Source organism: Lithobates pipiens, unplaced genomic scaffold, assembly GCF_037356315.1.
Source record: "Lithobates pipiens isolate NorthernLeopardFrog02 unplaced genomic scaffold, aLitPip1_a1.2 Scaffold_28, whole genome shotgun sequence".
Classification (NCBI taxonomy): domain Eukaryota; kingdom Metazoa; phylum Chordata; class Amphibia; order Anura; family Ranidae; genus Lithobates; species Lithobates pipiens.
The window spans coordinates 142,176,894-142,196,532 of record NW_027507789.1 but is presented as its reverse complement, the minus strand read 5'-3'; the positions used below and the strand labels follow the sequence as shown (position 1 = coordinate 142,196,532).

The 19,639-nt window shown below is 49.1% G+C and overlaps 1 protein-coding gene across 1 annotated transcript in view; it reads right to left on the bottom strand.

Moving 5' to 3' along the window:
- Nucleotides 1-19,639, bottom strand: part of GAA (alpha glucosidase) — a 215,772-nt gene that overhangs the window by 105,467 nt on the left and 90,666 nt on the right. The window contains exon 9 of the mRNA XM_077459632.1: nt 10,035-10,145. Coding sequence (XP_077315758.1) covers nt 10,035-10,145 — 111 coding nt within the window. The remainder of the gene's footprint in view (nt 1-10,034; nt 10,146-19,639) is intronic.

Genomic DNA, 19,639 nt, shown 5'->3' with positions numbered 1-19,639 from the left:
TCTCTCAGTATTTCACAGGCTTGTCTAAATATGCAGCAAATCTTAAACGAATTTCAACATGCTTTTTCTTCAGCAATGGAATCTTGCATTGTAAGTGTGCATACAGGCCATGGCGGTTGAGTGCATTACTTATTATTTTCTTTGAAACAATTGTACCTGCTAATTCCAGGTCTTTTTGAAGCTCTCCACAAGTTGTCCTTGGCTCTTAGCCCTTGTACACACGATCGGAGATTCCGACGGAATGTGTCCTATCGGACCGTTTTGTTGGATAATCTGACTGTGTGTGGTATGCATCGGCCTTTTTTAGTCAGAATATCCGTCGGACCCAATTTTCCAACTTGTTGGAAATATTTTCCGACAAACTGGTCCGATCGGACATACTCCGATCATGTGTAGAGAATTTTGATTGGACACGCATGCTCAGATCAAATTCCTACATCAAAGCTATTGGCTACTAGGGTGAAGTAGTCCCGTCGTAACGAAATAACGTCATCACGTTCTGAACGATCGGATTTTCCGACAACTTGGTCCAACCGTGTGTATGCAACAGTTTCGGACACAATCCGTCGGACAAAATCCATCGGACAAAATCCAACGGATTTGGTTGGCAGAATGTCCGACCGTGTGTACAAGAGCTTAGACAATTCTTCTGATAATTCTTTTCACTACTCTGTCAGAAATCTTGCCAGGAACACTTGGTCGTGGCTGCTTTATGGTGAAATAATTTTTTGTTCACTTCCGGATTATGGCCCCAACAGTGCTCACTAAAAAATGTACAAGCTTAGAAATCCTTCTGTCCACCAGTATGTTCTGCAACAATAATGTTGTGAAGGCCTTGAGAGAGCTCTTTGCTTTTACCCATCATGAGCTGTTTCTTGTGTGACACCTTGGTAATGAGACATCTTTTTATAGGCCATCAGTTCAGACTGACCCAGCTGATATTAATTTGCACTGACCATTAGAAAGGACTGCTTTCTAATTATTGATAGATTTCAGCTGGTGTCTTGGCTTTCCATGCCTTTTTGCACCTTCCTTTCTTCACATGTTCAAAACGTTTTCCCTGTGTAATTCCATTTTATTAAAACATAACTTAATTTCTGAGCTTATTTGTTCTGGTTTCTTTCTATGTATGGATTGCATAGGTTGTTGCCTACATGCGGTGAAAATGTCATGTCAATAGCACGTTTAGAAATATATTTACCTAGAAAAAATTGGATTTTTTTGTACTCACCGTAAAATCCTTTTCTCTGTAGTTCACCGACTGACACAGCTCCTTTCTTAGACCATTGGGATGTCACGCCACCTTCAGGACAGGACTATGCATAACATGTTAATATGTGATAATAAAACTAGAACTTTATAGTTCCGCCCAAGGGGCGGCCCCTTGGAAACAGCGTTGGCAATAAACGCTCAGCCTGCTATTGCAGCTTCAGTACATCAACGAGCAGTATAATGTAGACAAAAATAGGAAGTGAGGCTGCTGTGTCAGTCGGTGAACTACAGAGAAAAGGATTTTAAAGTGAGTACATAAAAATCCTATTTTCTCTTACGTTCATTGACTGACACAGCTCCTTTCTTAGACCATTGGGACGTCCCCAAGTAGTGCCAAAACGAGGGGTGGGAAAACAGCATAAAAACTTCACCCACAATGGCCTGTGGGAACTAGTATAAAACTTTACCCACAAAAACAACAGTATGTGGGAATAACCAAGAACTTTACCCACAAAAAACAGGGTGTTCCTCAGCTGGGAGTCACAACCTCCAAACCGCATCAAAACTGCTGTAATAAAGGCAACAGTGCATTTACCTAAAGGTACTATATTTTTACCAAAAAAACAGGAAAAAAATTAAGTGCAATTGCAATTACACAGCCGCCTGCAAAACTTTGCGGCCAAAACAGGCATCAGCCGATGCACTGACATCTACCTTGTAGAATTTTGTAAAGGTGTGAACAGACGACCAAGTCGCCGCTTTACACAATTGAGCGACAGACGCTTGATGTTGGAAGGCCCAAGACGTTCCGATTGCCCTTCTAGAGTGGGCCGTGACCGGAAAGGGGGGCACCTGCACCTTCAAGGCATAGGCCTGTACTACAATCTGTCTGATCCACCTGGAAATGGTGGCAGACGAGACCGCCATGCCTTTTTTCGGACCAGCCATCAAAACAAACAAGGAGTCTGACTTCTCAAAGGGAGCTGTAGCAGACAAATACACCCTCAAAGCCTGGACCACGTCTAGGGAATGGAGGGCCACCTCTTTAGGATATGTCGGTTTAGGACGCAGAGATGGTAACACAATGTCTTCATTGATGTGGAACGCCGAAACCACCTTCGGCAGAAAATAAGGTTGCGGACGCAAAACACCACCTTATCCACCTTATCCACCTTATCTGGATAACCAGATAGCGCGACTTGCGAGACAAGGCCGCCAGTTCCATAACCCTCCTGGCCGAACTAATGGCCACTAGAAAGACCACTTTCTGGGAAAGAGTCAACAGAGGGATCTCTCTGATATTTTCAAATGGCGGTTTTTGAAGTGCTGATAACACCAGGATCAGATCCCACGGGGGTAACGGTGGACGCATCGGAGGAACTTCATGGCGGATCCCTTGAACAAAAGCGCTCACTAGAGAGTGAGATGCCAGGGGTAGCTGGAAAAAAGACAGCCAAAGCTGATATTTGTCCCTTGGTGCTTAAAGCCAATTTCTGGTCTACTCCTTGCTGTAGAAACAGCAGGATCCTGGATATAGAAAAGGAGTGCGGAAGCCAACCTTTCTCCTCACACATGGAGATGTAGGCCTTCCAGGTATGATGATATATCTTCCGAGAAGAAGATTTCCGTGCTCTCAACATAGTTGGAATCACCGAGTCCGAAAGACCCCTGTTCCTCAACACCTGGCTCTCAATAGCAATGCCGTTAAAACCAGTGATGGTAAAGCAGGATGGAGAATCGGACCTTGAGACAGAAGGTCCTCTCGTAAAGGCAGTCGCCATGGGGCATCCGCCACCAGGCGCACTAGGTCTGTGCACCAGGGATGCTAGGGCCAATCTGGGGCAATCAGTATTACTGAAATCCCCTCGGCCTCCACTCTGCGAAGCAGACGTGGTAACAGTTTCAGCGGAGGAAAGGCATCGATCAGCTGTTACTGGTCCCACAGAGCCACCAGCGCGTCTGCCCAAGGATCTCTTGTCCTGGGCATGAATCTCGGCACCTTCCGATTGAGACGGGAGGCCAGAACATCCACGTCTGGTGTGCCCGATCGCAGGCACAGTAGCCTGAACACCTCCAGATGCAGCGCCTATTCTCCTGGGTCCAGCATATGACGACTTAAGTAGTCCGCCGGCCAGTTCTCCCCTCCCGGGATGTAAATGGCCGACAGGGCCGGTACATGTCGCTCTGCCTACTGAAGGATGTGAGCGACCTCCCGTGTGGTGGCTGAGCTTCTTGTTTCTCCTTGGTGATTGACATATGCCACCGCTGTGGTGTTGTCTGACTGGATCCTGATCGGATGCCCTCGAAGTCTTATTGACCATGTGGAGAGACATAGCCTGATCGCTCTCAACTCAAGCTGATTAAACAGCAATTTGGATTCCTCCACCGACCAGAGGCCCTGGGTTGACTGAACTCCCATTACTCCACCCCAGCTGGTTAGGCTGGTGTCCGTTGTGATCACTATCCATTTCAGAGGTAGGAACGTCTTCACGGCCCGAAGTGCCGGGAACCTCAGCCACCAGAGCAGGGAATTTCTGACTAACTGGCTCACCTGAATCTGCTGATCTAGGGATAATGGGGATTTGTCTCATTTTGTCAAAATCTCCTTCTGCAAGACTCTGGAGTGAAACTGGGCATACGGTACTGCCTCAAAGGAGGCCACCACGAGTCCCAGGACTCGCATGCAGAAGCGTAGCAACGACCACCTGTGGTTCATCAGCAGGTTTACCGTGGCTATGAGAGTCTGCAGCTTGTCTGAAGGGAGAAACACTCTCACTTCCATGGAGTTCAGCAGTAAGCCTAGGTATTCCAAACGCTGAGTCGGTACAATCACCGACTTTTTTAGGTTCAACAGCCACCCAAATTCCTGCAGTGTCTGCATGGTGATCGCCACATCCTCCTCCAACTCTGAGGCAGAAGATGCTCTCAGGAGGAGATCATCTACAGTGGTGTGAAAAAGTGTTTGCCCCCTTCCTCATTTCCTGTTCCTTTGCATGTTTGTCACACTTAAGTGTTTCGGAACATCAAACCAATTTAAACAATAGTCAAGGACAACACAAGTAAACACAAAATGCAATTTGTAAATTAAGGTGTTTATTATTAAAGGTGAAAAAAAATCCAAACCATCATGGCCCTGTGTGAAAAAGTGATTGCCCCCTAAACCTAATAACTGGTTGGGCCACCCTTAGCAGCAACAACTGCAACCAAGCGTTTGCGATAACGTGCAATGAGGCTTTTACAGCGTCCTGGAGGAATTTTGGCCCACTCATCTTTGCAGAATTGTCCTAATTCAGTTACATTAGAGGGTTTTCAAGCATGAACGGCCTTTTTAAGGTCATACCACAACATCTCAATAGGATTCAGGTCAGGACTTTGGCTAGGCCACTCCAAAGTCTTCATTTTGTTTTTCTTCAGCCATTCGGTGGTGGACTTGCTGGTGTGTTTAGGATCATTGTCCTGCTGCAGAACCCAAGTTCGTTTCAGCTTGAGTACACGAACAGATGGTCGGACATTCTCCTTCAGGATCTCTTGGTAGACAGCAGAATTCATAGTTCCTTTTATCACAGGAAGTCTTCCAGGTCCTGAAGCAGCAAAACAGCCCCAGACCATCACACTACCACCACCATATTTTACTGTTGGTATAATGTTCTTTTTATGAAATGCAGTGTTCCTTCTACGCCAGATATACTTAGACACACACCTTCCAAAGAGTTCCACTTTTGTCTCATCGGTCCACAGAATGTTGTCCCAAAAGTCTTGGGGATCATCAAGATGTGTTGTGGAGAAATTGAGACGAGCTTTGATGTTCTTTTTGCTCAGCAGTGGTTTTCTCCTTGGAACTCTGCCATGCAGGCCATTTTTGCCCAGTCTTTTCCTGATGGTGGAGGCATGAACGCTGACCTTAACTGAGGCAAGTGAGGCCTGCAGTTCCTTGGACGTTGTTGTGGGGTCTTTTGTGACCTCTTGGATGAGTCGTCGCTGCGCTCTTGGGGTAATTTTGGGCGGCCGGCCACTCCTGGGAAGGTTCACCACTGTTCCATGTCTTCGCCATTTGTGAATAATGGCTCTCACTGTGGTTCGCTGGATTCCCAAAGCTTTGGAAATGGCTTTATAACCCTTTCCAGACTGATAGATCTCAATTACTTTCTTTCTCAATTGTTCCTGAATTTATTTGGGTCTCGGCATGATGTGTAGCTTTTAAGGATCTTCTGGTGGACCTTACTGTGTCAAGCAGCTCCTATTTAAGTGATGCCTTGATTGTGAACAGGTGTGGCAATAATCAGGCCTGGGTGTGGCTAGAGAAATTGAACTCAGGTGTGGACAACCACAGTTATAGTATGTTTTAACAAGGGGGGCAATCACTTTTTCACACAGCGCCATGATGGTTTGGATTTTTGTTCACCTTTAATAATAAACACCTTCATTTACAAATTGCATTTTGTGTTTACTTGTGTTGTCCTTGACTATTGTTTAAATTGGTTTGATGTTCCGAAACACTTTAGTGTGACAAACATGCAAAGGAACAGGAAATGAGGAAGGGGGCAAACACTTTTTCACACCACTGTAGGTAACCCATGATCGCGATCCACTCTTAAAACAGGAGTCAATACCTTGGTAAAGACTCGGGGGGCTGATGCCAAACCAAAGGGGAGAGCCACATCTGGTAGTGGGCTTCCCCAACTACAAAACGCAGAAACCTCTGATGCCGAAGGCATATGGGTATGTGCAGGTATGCATCCTGGATGTCCAAAGACGCCAGGGAGTCCCCTTGATGGAGTGCAGAGACTACTGAGCGAACTGATTCCATTCTGAACCTCTGTACTTTTACAAAGTAATTGAGGACTTTTAGGTCCAAGATTGGACGTACCCCTTCCTTTTTGGGGACTACAAACAGATTTAAGTAGAACCCCTGGAAACTTTCCTATTCCGGAACGGGTACTATCACCCTGCGACTCAGCAGGTCCCTTACCGCCCCCAATAGGGCCTCCCGGCGAGCTGGGAGTACGGGTATGGAGGGGAAAAATCTGTTTTGCGGCCAAGAGAGGAACTCTATCTTGTATCCTGAAGAAATCAGATTGTAGACCCATTGGTCAGATAGCCGAGGCCCACCGAGCTGCAAACTCCCAAAGGTGACCCCCCACCCGTGTTGCGGGTGGGAGCAAACCTTCATGCGGTAGCACTTTTGCTCGCAGGCTTGCGGTTCCAGGGATTCTTTATTCTTTCAGAGGTCGTCCTGTCGGGCTGGGGACGCTTAGCCGAAGCCCAGGGCGGACGAAAAAGCCGCTTGTGAGCGGAAATTGAGGGCCCTTGCTTACGGCGTGGCTCCTTAGCCTTCCTAGCCTGTGGGAGTAGTGTACTCTTACCACCTGTGGCATTTTTAATAATGTCATCTAATGAGGCTCCAAAGAGCCGGTCGCCAAGGAAGGGAAGATCCTTCAGGGCTTTTTTAGATGCCTGGTCAGCAGACCAGCACTTTAGCCAAATCAGGCGCCTCAGCACCACTGCTGACACTGAAACCCTGGATAACAGGGGGAGATTATCCAGGGCCACGTCACAAATGTACTTAAGGCCTTGCACTAATTGGTCTGCTAGTTCCACGCAGACAGGAGAAGCCTGTTGCTCTTCCAATTCGCGGTGCAAAAGTTTTGCCCACTCTGTTAGTGTCTGTGAGGCAAGTGCGGATGCCAGTACTGGTCGCATAGTTGACCCCACAACCGCAAACAAGGAACGAGCCACTGCCTCTGCCTTCCTGTCCGTGGGATCCTTAAAGGCAGGAGTCCCCTCTACCGGGGATCGTGGTTACTTTGTTTAACCTGGATACTGGGGGGTCCACAACCGGAGGAGCCGATCACTTTTTAAGAAGGCTCTCCTCAAAGGGGTAACACACCGCCATGTATTTGGGGACCGAAAAGGTTCGTCGCAGTCGAACCCATTCCTTGTAAATTAACTCATTGAACTAAGTCAGATACGGGAACACCTTAGGTGTATGGGCTGGCTCACTGGACCCAAAAGGGACCGCTACATCAGCAGAGGGATCTGCTGGCCCCTGAATTTTCAGGGTATCATGCACAGCTGTGATAAGTGCTCCAACAAGCGCTTTGTCACGCATGGTACCCGGACGGGGACTCATCCTCACTGTCCAATCAGTCCTGGTCAGCTTCATCTGAAACAACAGAACAGGGGTCACCAATCTCAGCAGGGCCCAAGTCTACGTTAGAGCTCTTTCCCTGGAGGACGGGGGGATAGGTGCCGTTTTTTACCACCCTTGCAACCATGCACCGCCTCCATCTTGGCAACGAATTGAGGACCGCCGACAAAGCGTCCAGAGGCACTTTCTCGCAGGACTCACCACCCTGACTGGGTTCTGCGCTATCCAGCTAAGAGTGCCTGTGTCCTGTGTCAGCTCCCAGATGCATAGGAGACCACACTGCGCTGTGCAGAGCTGCTCTGAATGGCGCTGAAACTGACAAAAACGTGTTCATGCTTCAGGAAAATGGCCAGGAGCATCCAGTATAAAGGACATAATCACAGGGAAAATGGCCGCCGAACTACAGGAAAATGGGACATAGAGCATGCTGCTCCCTGGTCACACCAAAAATGGCCACCGATCACTGTATACCATGAGGGACAGTGAAAAAAACAGGCAGAGAAATGGCGGTGAAACAGCGATCAACAGACACAGCCTCCAGACACCTCCAGGGAGAGACCTACACACATCTAGATCACAGCCAGCAGTGCAGTCCCCCCCAGATGAGAGCCCCCCCGGAGAGCCCGTCTATGGCACATACACCGCTCAGCAGCCCATGCAGCATTTCCCACAGGGAAGGGGGGGAGGGAAAACAGGGACAGGGAGAGAAGAGAGGGAGGTGAGGGACTCCTGAATCAACCTCCCAGGGAATGCCCAGCTGCTCAGCCCCACCGAGACAGGGTGAGCTGTACTTACCAGTCCTGAAGAGCTGGGAGACATTCCATCCCAGACCCACTCTCCGATCAGTATGGGGTGGCTGCTGGCCCGGCACACTGTGACGCAGAGATCAGTAGCCATGTCATATGTATGCCCCGGAGCATTTACACTCACTGACAGCCCCTGGAGCACGAGCATGTCATGGCTGACCCAGCGCAGAGCTCTGGTCTGCACACGCATGCTAGCCAGGCTGAGGAGACTACAAGGATAAGAGTATCCAGCCTGTCACCCAGCCGGCTGCTGATAGCAGATCACAGGATCTTTAATCTTGCGCAAAAAGAAAAGCTTCTGCAGACAAATCCATGGACCGATGGGCCTGCAGGGTTCCTAGGTCCTTCTCCTTCACTAGGCAGAAAAAAACTGAAGCTGCAATAGCAGGCTGAGGTGTTGTTACCTAAAGGCGGAACTAGAAAGTTCTAGTTTTATTATCACATGTTAACATCTTTTGCCTAGTCCTCTCCTGAAGGTGGCATAACAACCCAATGGTCTAAGAAAGGAGCTGTGTCAGTCTGTGAACGTAAAAGAAATGGTGATGTGTCCATTACTTATTTTACCCGCTGTATATGTAACGTGCTGCGTAAATTGATGGTGCTATGTAAGTACCTGTAATAAATAAATGTAGATATGTAAATCAAAGCAACTCTCAGAAAATAAAGATGAATACAGTGTACCTAAAAACACTAGATAGTAAAAATTGTGGTTTAGGAAGAACCTGAAACAAGTTCAGTGGGGATAGGAGTCCAGCTCCACCTCCTTTTTGTCCACGGTCCAGTGGTAACCACCCTGGGAGAGGGGAGCAGGAGAGGCAGAGCCAGTCATATTCTTTAGGCTAGGTTTCAGTGACTGCAAATAGGTTAAAGGAATTGTAGATAAAAAGGTAATGGATAGCAGTAAGCTTGTTTGAGACAAAGTAGGTATTCTAGAAGGCACATGAGAAGGGGGGCTGTCTCTTGGAAATAGAGGGATAGAAATTACAGTGAGTTGATTGTAGCTGTTGCTAGAGGAGAGAAGGTCTCACAAGCAGGGGTGAGAGTGGCCAGGATTAGGGTAGATAATTGCAAAGGTTAGGAGAAACAGGAAGGTGTCGTAAACAAGATAGGAGCAAGATATGCATGAGCGCACATGACAAACTGCCCTGGAATGCTCTAAAGAAGAGGGTATATCCCTCAAAGCTCTTGGTCAGCTGAAATGTGTTATCTAGGTCTGGTTATTGAACATCAAGGTTTCCAAAGCTGTTCTCAGGCTGATGTCTCAGTGGTTTTATATGCTTGGGAATGCAATTCTTTTGTATTTTAATTTATTTTTAATAAATGATGCCAAGGGTAATACATGAGGCTGGTGCTCCCTTTTTTTTCATTTGGTTGTTGAGCGCACATGCCAAACCTCCTAGGTGTGTTTATGTCAGCATGTGGTTCAGTATTTGCAGTTGTGGTGAGTGCAGTAATTTGTGATACATATATTCTGTGAGGTTGAGATGAGGGGTAAAGTAATGAGAATTTGAGGATAGGGGACACTAATGTGAGAAGGAAGGGTAGAGGAAGCATAGTACAAGAAGGAGATAGAAGGAAATGGACGTAAAGGGATGGCGCAGATAAGTATTCATCAATTGGGAACAGATAAGAGACGCTACATTTTCAAAACCAGGACAGCCACAGAGATAGGCTACAGTCACAAAAGTGAATTGTCTTCACAAGGCATTAGGAGGTGAATATATCTTCAAAAGTTTAACAGTTGTTTGATAGCATTAACCATGGAGCATTATTAGTAAGGTGTTAGTTAACATGGATAGTCACAAGAATTTGAGAAACATGTAATGACCCTGTCCATCAGAAAGAATTCCTCAAAAATCATATCATACCTTGCCTACAAGAGGTTGGCCAGTTGCATTAGTGATAAACACCCTTCTCTTCAGTCCATCATCATAAGGTGGATAACTTCCAGGGGGGCTTGAACTGCTGATAGCTGGGTCCTAAAAATGAGCATGATAGGCTTTAAAATGTAACTAAGAATCCTCTGGAATTCATAAACCACTTTTACTATGACAGTTAAGACAATCTATAAACAAAACCTTTTTTAATGTTTGTTTTTATATAAAAGTAGAAATTTAATCAAGGGCTGCTGGATTTTTTCTGGTGGTCCATTGGGAGACATTTTACTTCAGTCACACAAGCACAAGAGGAAGTAAATAAAAATCCTCCTAGACAATTGTCCCCTTAAGCCTTGAGGTGGATGAACAGGTTTAAATTGAAACCTTAGAGCCTCTCGTTTTCTGGGATATGTCACACTGAGAAAAATGTTAGGTATTCAGATACATACTCCGAAGAGAGGACATGGAAACATACTTGTGGCCTCTGCAATAGTAGTCAGCTATCATGGCTACGATATTTCCCATAAACTCAGACATATTAGCTTAGAATTCTTCCCTAAATAAAATTGAGTCACTTCTGAAGATGTTCAGACACAAAGGAGAGTTGCGACTCAGGCAGGGTTCCAAGCCATCAGTGTGAACTCCTATAGAAGGGACACTATGAGACCCCCAGCACTGTCAGCATGTCATGGTTATGCAGTGATCTTCCTCTGGTTGCTTACCTCCCCTCATGTGTTCTGACTAAGAGGCCAGCCACTTCCACCTGGTGGTTTTATAACCTCTCCTCTAAGCATGGCTCCACCCCAGGCCCTATCAGGGAACCCTATATTAACCTGTGCACTGCAAGCCAGCGGTGCTGATCAACCATTGTGTGTTTGGCGTCCTGTTTCCTGCTTGCCGTTTGTCTCTATTACCGACCTTGGCGTGTTCTCAACGATCCCTGTCTGCTTGTGACCTTGACCTTTTGGCATGTCCCCAACCATCCCTGTCTGCCTGTGACCCTGAACCTTTGGCGTGTACTCTGTTGTTCCTGTCTGCTAGTTGCCCTGACCTCTGCCTTATCCCCTTACTATCCTTGTCGTCCCAGCCTGCTGCTTCCTTCTCCTGTAGTCTGCGGTGAGCGTGAGCTGTGAGACCCTAGGGGCCGTGACCTGGAGCCAGACTGCAGCGAAGTCCACCCTCACCTCTGGAGGCACTGGCGAACACCTGCTGGCTCTTAGACTCCGTGCCCTGGGGAATCTATGCTCCAGCTCCCCTTTGGGATCTGTGTTAGTGATCCTGTAGACCTGTGTCCTGAATCTCCCTGGGTACAATCTGCCGCAGTCAGTCCTAAGGTCCACTACCTAGCGGTGCACTTCCGACTCCTACGGAGTGCATCTGACACCTGGTCTCAGGTGACGTGACAGTTTGATCAGCCTTGAACCCAGCTGATGTGCCGCTATCCACAGATGATCCATTGCAGGGCTTAGTTCGCAGACTTAAGACCCAAGAAGCGCATCAGACCCAGGTGATGCGATTTCTTCAGGATTTGGCATCCCGTTTTGAACAGGTTCAGGCCTCATTAGGACCCCCGGTTCAACAACCTCAACCGCTATCTGCTGCGGCACCTATCGCATCAGTCACAGCCACACATTCATTACAACTACCAGTTCCGGCCCGTTTCTCTGGGGATTCCAAGGCTTGCAGGGGGTTCCTTAGCCAGTGCACAATTCATTTTGAACTTCAGCCCCAAAACTTCCTGTCTGATTGGGCAAAAGTAGCATATATTATATCCCTCCTGTTCGGCGAGGCGCTAGCTTGGGCTGCCCCTCTGTGGGAACTGAATGATCCAGTGGTTTCTAGCCTGTCTGATTTCTTGAAACTTTTTTGGAATATCTTAGAGGAACCGGGTCGTGTCTCCTCAGCGGCTAGCGCTCTTTTACGTCTCCTTCAAGAGTGCGCTTCTGTGGGACAGTATGCTCTTCAGTCCCGTATCCTCACAGCTGAATTGAGCTGGAATAATGAGGCCCTAGTTGCAACCTTTTTACACGGCCTCTCTGATAGAGTGAAGGATGAATTAGCGGGAAGATCCTTTCCTGCTGCTCTGGACAGTGTCATCACCTTGTGTAACCAGATCGATATTCGCTTTCAGGAGAGGGCCCTGGAAAAAAGAAGCCAGCACTCCCTGTTCTTTAGGAAGCCTGAGCTCCCAGTCCCTTCTCTTCGATCCAAGGAGCACCCCCTGCCTGCTGAGGAACCTATGCAGTTGGGCCGGACAAAGTTATCTCCCGAAGAATGCGATAGGCGCAGAACTCTGGGCCTATGCCTCTATTGTGGGGCCAAAGGTCATTTCCTTGACACTTGTTCTCTGCGTCCGGAAAAACGCTCAGGGCTAATACATCTGGAAGGTGGAGTATTAGACCCTGAAATATCACCTTCACCTTCTCGTCTTCTCCTTTCTGTGTTGCTTCATGACGGTGCTTCCTCTCGTTCGGTCTCAGCACATCTGGATTCCAGAGCCGCTGCCAATTTCATGGATTGGGAAACTGCATCCTCCCATGAGACTTACCCTTTTGCCCCTTACAACGCCATTGGTGGTCTTGGCGATTGATGGCACTGTTCTCCCAGGGGGCCCTATCTGCTTCCAGACCCTTCCTGTTAAGATGTCAGTAGGGACACTCTACCAGGAGTGGATATCCTTCCTTGTCTTACCTAAGGCTTCATCTCCTATCATATTAGGTCTTCCTTGGTTACGGCTCCATTCTCCACATGTTGACTGGTCTGCTGGACAGATCCTGGCTTGGGGTTCCTCCTGTTCCTTTTCCTGCCTACTCAAGGGTACGCCAAAAGAGAAACTTCCTGTTGCCACCATCCCAGTATCTTCTGCTCTTCCCGCTGTATATAGCGATCTCTGGGATGTGTCCTGCAATAGTCGGACTGGTGCACTCTCTGGGTCATGTGGTACTCTGGATGAGCGGCCCACCTGTGAACCTGAGTCGATCATTCACTCCAGTTTGCATGGCCATTTACCTTTTCCTGTTCCTAATCTCCCTTGGACGCAAGTTCCACAGTCGCTATGCCCTGTGATGCGATTGAGATGGTCGATACACCTGACAATACTATTCAGTCGGCCTCTGCACCAGTTATGCCAGTCCAGCCCATGCCCAATGAGCTTCCTGCTTCTTGTTCAGGACCTTCTGTAACCTGGCCTCACCCTACTGCTACTATGTCCGTTCAAACCCGTTTAAGAGGCTAAATCCATTCTTTGGATAGACTGCCTCATTCGGCCAGGTGGGGTTTTCAATCTTTTTTTTAGGGCTCTCTGCATTCTGTTTGTGTTTCAGCTATCCAGCTTGACTCTTGTGACATGTCACCTTCTAACCAACCTGACCTCAGGGATCCACTGACCTCTTCCCAGTCTGGTGGTCCTGTGCTGGATGTCCAGCTCATCTTTAAGGGTCTGGGGGACCCTGCTCAGACTCCTGATCTTCTCATGCCCATACCCATTCCTAAAAAGCCTTTAGTCCTCTCGTCCTCTCCCTACCTCGGTTCCGGTCTCGGAGGACAATATAAAATACGAGGTTAGTCAAGTTTTGGATTCCAGGCTCCGTAAAGGCATTCTTCAGTACCTCGTACATTGGAAAGGGTTTGGCCCTGAGAAGAGGTCTTGGATCACTGCATCTGAAGTCTTTTCTCCTCGTCTGTTGAGGAGGTTCCATCTGGAGTTTCCCTTTAAGCCTGGACCCAGGCGGGGGAGGAGGAGGCCTCGTAAGAGGGAGGGTACTGTCATGGTTATGCAGTGATCTTCCTCTGTTTGCTTACCTCCCCTCATGTGTTCTGACTAGGAGGCCAGCCACTTCCACCTGGTGGTTTTTATAACCTCTCCTCTAAGCATGGCTTCACCCCAGGCCCTATCAGGGAACCCTATATTAACCTGTGCACTGCAAGCCAGCGGTGCTGATCAACCATTGTGTATCCATTGTGTGTTTGGCTTCCTGTTTCCTGCTTGCCGTGTGCTCTAAGTTTGTCTCTATTACCGACCTTGGTGTGTTCTCAATGATTGCTGTCTGCTTGTGGCCTTGAACTTTTGGCATGTCCCCAACCATCCCTGTCTGCCTGTGACCCTGAACCTTTGGCGTGTACTCTGTTGTTCCTGTCTGCTAGTTGCCCTGACCTCTGCCTTATCCCCTTACTATCCTTGTCGTCCCAGCCTGCTGCTTCCTTCTCCTGTAGTATACTGTGAGCGTGAGCGTGAGCTGTGAGACCCTAGCGGCCACGACCTGGAGAAAGACTGCAGCGAAGTCCATCCTCACCTCTGGAGGCTCTGGCGAACACCTGCTGGCTCTTTGACTCCGCGCCCTGGGGAATCTATGCTCCAGCTCCCATTGGGATCTGTGTTTGTGATCCTGTAGACCTATGTCCTGAATCTCCCTGGGTACAATCCGCAGCAGTCAGTCCTAATGTCCACTACCTAACGGTGCACTTCCGACTCCTATGGAGTGCATCTGTCACCTGGTCTCAGGTGACCTGACACAGCAGGTCATAAGCTAGTCAGACCCCCAGGACTGCTGCCCTTGCAATTATGACCCACCAAAATTATTGTATAAACTGAGAGATTGCCCACAAGTGCATTCACAAAATTGCTGCCAGAGTAGGAAGTAATAATGCTGTCTCCGGTCAGGTCACTAGAAGGCAGCAAGGATCACAGGTAAGGCCCAGAGGATTGTAAATTTAATGTAGGTGTAGGGGAGATGATGGGAAGGAAATGAGGGCTGAATGTGCCCTGAGAAAGTGGAGCATGCAAGTGAAGTACAGTCAACACAAAAAACTGGAATCCCCCCGACACCCACTCTGCGAAGCAGACGTGGTAACCTTTTTAGTGGAGAAAAGGCGAGGATCAGCTGGTACTGATCCCACGGAGCCACCAGCACGTCTGGCGTGTCTGCCCACGGATCTCTTGTCCTGGACACGAATCTCGGCACCTTCAGATTGAGACGGGAAGCCAGAAAATCCACGTCTGGTGTGCCCCACCTCAGGCACAGAAGCCTCAATACCTCTGGATGCAACGCCCATTCTTCTGGGTCCAGCATCTGGAGACTCAGTCTGCCTGCCAGTTCTCCACTCCCGGGATGTAAATGGCCGACAGGACCGGTATGTGTCGCTCTGCCCACCGAAGTATGTGAGCGACCTCCCGTGCGGCAGCTGAGCTTCTTGTTCCCCCTTGGCGATTGACGTATGTCACGGCCGTGGCGTTGTCTGACTGGATCCTGATCGGACGCCCCTGAAGTCTCATCGACCATGTGGAGAGGCACAGCCTGATCGCTCTTAGTTTGAGCAGATTGATCGGCAACTTGGATTCTTCCGCCAACCAAAGGCCCTGAGACAACTGAACCCCCATCACTCCACCCCAGCCGGATAGGCTGGCATCCATTGTGATCACTGTCCACCTCAGAGGTAGGAATGACTTCCCGGACTGAATCACCGGGGACCTTTGTCCAGGGACACTGAGATTTGTCCCATTTTGTCAAAATCTCCTTCTGCAGTACTCTGGTGTGGAACTGGGCATATGGTACTGCCTCGAAGGAGGCCACCATGAGTTCCAGGACACGCATGCAGAAGTGGAGCGACAGCAGTTTTACTGCGGATCTGAGAGTCTGCAGTTTGTCTGAAGGGAGAAAAACTCTTGCTTCCATGGAGTCTCGCAGCAAGCCTAGGTACTCCAGATGCTGGGTCGGTACCAAACTGACTTCTTTAGATTCAACAGCCACCCAAAATCTTGCAGGGTCTGCATGGTGATCGCCACATCCTCCTCTAATTCTGAGGCAGAAGATGCACTCAGGAGGAGATAGTCGAGGTAACCCACAATCGCGATCCCGCGTTGCCGCAGCAAAGCCAAAACTGGAGCCAATACTTTGGTAAAGACTTGGGGGGCTGATGCCAGACCAAAAGGAAGAGCCACAAACTGGTAGTGGGCTTCCCCGACTGCAAATCGCAAAAACTTTTGATGCCGAAGGCATATGGGTATGTGCAGGTACGCATTCTGGATGTCTAAGGACGCCAGGGAGTCCCCTTGATGGAGTGCAGCGTCTACTGAGTGAACTGATTCCATTCTGAACCTCTGCACTTTCACAAAGTGATTGAGGGCTTTTAGGTAAAAAATTGGACGTACCCCTTCCTTCTTGGGAACTACAAACATATTTGAATAGAATCCCTGGAAACGTTCTGATTCTGGAACCGGTACAACCACCCCGCGACTCAGCAGGTCCCTTACTGCCCCCAAGAGGGCCTCCCGGCGAGCTGGGGATATGGGTATGCTGGAGGGGAAGAATCTGTTTGGTGGCCAAGAGAGAAACCAGATTGCAGACCCATTGGTCGGATTGACAAGAGGACCACCAGGCTGCAAACTCCCAAAGGTGACCCCCCACCTGAGACATGGGTGGGGGCAAACCTTCATGTGGTAGCACTTTTGGTTGCAGGCTTGTTAGGCTTGTGGTTCCAGGGACATTTTTGTCCATCCTTGGTCATCCTGTCGGGCTGGGGACGTTTAGCCGAAGCTCCGGGCGGACAAAAAAGCAGTTTGTGAGCGGAAAAAGAGGGCCCTTGCCTACGGCGTGGCTCCTTAGCCTTCCTGGCCTGTGGGAGTAGGGTACTCCTACCACCAGTGGCATTTTTAATAATGTCATCCAAAGAGGCTCCAAAGAGCCAGTCGCCAAGGAAGGGAAGATCCGTCAGAGCTTTTTTGGATGCCTGGTCAGCAGACCAGCATTTTAGCCAAATCAGGTGCCTCAGCACCGCTGCTGACACTGAAGCCCTGGATAACAGAGGGAGAGTATCCAGGGCCATGTCACAAACGTACTCAAGGCCTTGCACTAGTTGGTCTGCTAATTCCACGCAGACAGGAGAAGCCTGTTGTTCTCCCAATTCGGGGTGCAACAGTTTTGCCCACTCAGTGTCTGCGACACAAGTGCGGATGCCAGTACTGGTCGCACGGCTGACCCCACAACCGTAAACCAGGAACCAGCCACTGCCTCAGCCTTCCTGTCCGTGGGATCCTTAAATGCAGGAGTCCCCTCTACCGGGTTCGTGGTTACTTTATTTAACCTGGATACTGGGGGTCCATGACCGGAGGATCCGACCACTTCTTGAGAAGGCTTTCCTCAAAGGGGTAACGCACCGCCATGGATTTGGGGACCGAAAAGGTCCATTGCGGGCGACCCCATTCCTTGTAAATGAACTTGTCAAAATAAGTCAGCTACGGGAACACCTTAGGTGAACGTGCTGGCTTGCGGGACCCAAAAGTGACCGCTACATCAGCAGAGGGTTCTGCTGGCTCCTGAATCTTCAGGGTATCATGCACAGCTGTGATAAGTGCTCTAACAAGCGCTTTGTCGCGCACAGACCCGGGCGGGGACTCATCCTCACTGTCCGACCAGTCCTGGTCAGTGTCATCTGGTCAGGACAGAACAGGGGTCACCAGCCTCAGCAGGACCCGAATCTGCATCAGAGCTCTTCCCAGAGGATGGGGGGGGGGCAGGAGCCGCTTTTTTTGCACCCTTTTTCCCACATGTCACCTCCATCTTGGCAACGAATGCATTGGCTACTGCCGTTGGGGTGAAGAAACACTATTTTCTGAAGCCATGCTGACCCTACCCTGTCTGGCACCCGAAGGGGGCTTAGGACAGTAACAGTCCCACCCTCCTTACGGCCGCTGGCTGAGGGGCTTTTTCCCGCTGGACTCACCACCCTGAGGAGTTCTGTGCTGTCCAACAAGTAGTGCCTGTAGTCCCTGTTGGCTCCCAGGTGCAGAGGAAATAGTGCTGTGTCTGTGAAATCAGCTGCAAATGGCGCTAAAAACGCTCTGAAATGTGCTCAGGCTTCAAGAAAATGGCCGCCCAGCGTACAGTACAAGGACATAAAACACAGGGAAATAGGCTGTGAGAACACAGGAGCACATGCTGCCATTAGAGAACACTGAAAAACCTGTTTAGGCTTCAAGAGAATGGCCACCAGTGTCCTGTATAGGAAATCACCAGGAAAATGGGCGCTGAAGCCCAGGAGACCATGCTGCCCTTGCCCACACCTAAAATGGCCGCCAAAGTAGCTCCATGAGGTACAGGGAAAAAACAATGGCAGTGAGCACAGCACTGTTCAGGACATCAGCAAACCCTCTCACACACCTTCCAGGGGCATGAAGAACAGGACACAGCTACTGTAGTCAGCACAACCCCCCCGCCCGGTAAGAGCCCCCCCGGACAGCCCCTGCAAAGACACAGTGCTCAGCAGCCACACGCAGCATCCCCCCAGGAAAGGGGGGAGGGAAGATAGGGACAGGGAGAGAAGAGAGGGAGGTGAGGGACCCCCGAATCGACCTCCCAGGGAATACCCAGCTGCTCAGCCCCATAGAGGCAGGAAGAGCTGTACTTACCAGTCCTGAAGAGCTGGGAGACATTCCATCACAGACCCACTCACTGATCAGTACAGGGTGGCAGCTGGCCCGGCATACTGTGACGCAGACATCAGTAGCCCGGTCATATGTATGCCCCGGAGCATAAAAGCTCACTGACCACCTCTGGAGCTGAGGTTTCATCATGGCCTGCCTATCGCGTAGCTGCGGCCTGCACACGCTCGAGGGCCTGACTGGGGAGACTACAAGGATAAGAGTATCCAGCCTGTCACCCAGCCGGCTGTTGATAGCAGATCACCGGATCTATCATCTTGCACAAAAAGTCATGCTTCTTCAGAAAAAAACACAGACCAATGGGCCCGCAGGGTTCCTAGATCCTTCTTCTTCACTAGGCAAAATAAAACTGATGACTGCATGGCAGGCTGGAGGGTTGTTGCCCAAGAGACCGCCCCCTGGGCGGAACTAAGAGTTCTGAGTGTTGTATTACAACTAATGCCTAGTATGTCCTAGTAATAGGGCATAACAACCCAATGGTTATGAGAGGAGCTGTGTCGGTCGATGAATATAAGAGAAAAACAATTTTAACAAATTTTCTAAACGCATATGTGTGAATGTGCACAGAGTAAACATTTTGAAATACAACAATGTGTGGCTTCATCTTTCAATGCACAATACCAATTTAGTAAGTATTTTTGTGTTTACAGTGACAATGGGCCTTATTTACTAAAGGAAAATCCACTTGACACTACAAGCTCACTAGGAGAACCTAGGAGACAGCCAAAAAGAAAAGCAAGCAATAAAGAAAATTCTAGATATTAAAACTATCGGAATAAGCTGGTGTCTGAAAAGCGCGAATTGTCTCTAACCAAACTTCTACTAACACGAGATCAGCAGAAGGATCCCAAATGGTGGCGCACTGGGTATTGAACTTCCTTTTTCTAGTCCCGTCATACGTGCTGTACGTCACTGCGTTCTTAATGATCGGACTTTGGTGTAATCGTATGTAAGCACAACAGTGTCAGCGGAAATCTGTCGGAAAAACCTTTTGGAGTTTATTCCGACGGGAAAACCGGTCGTGCATACGCGGCATAAGGGAAAACCAGGAATATAAGCACCAATATAGGCTCCCTGTGATATGTGGGAAAAAGCACTGCAGCTGTAGACTAGCAGGGCCCTGCAGCACTCCCCACTGGTACATCTATAGATAGATTAG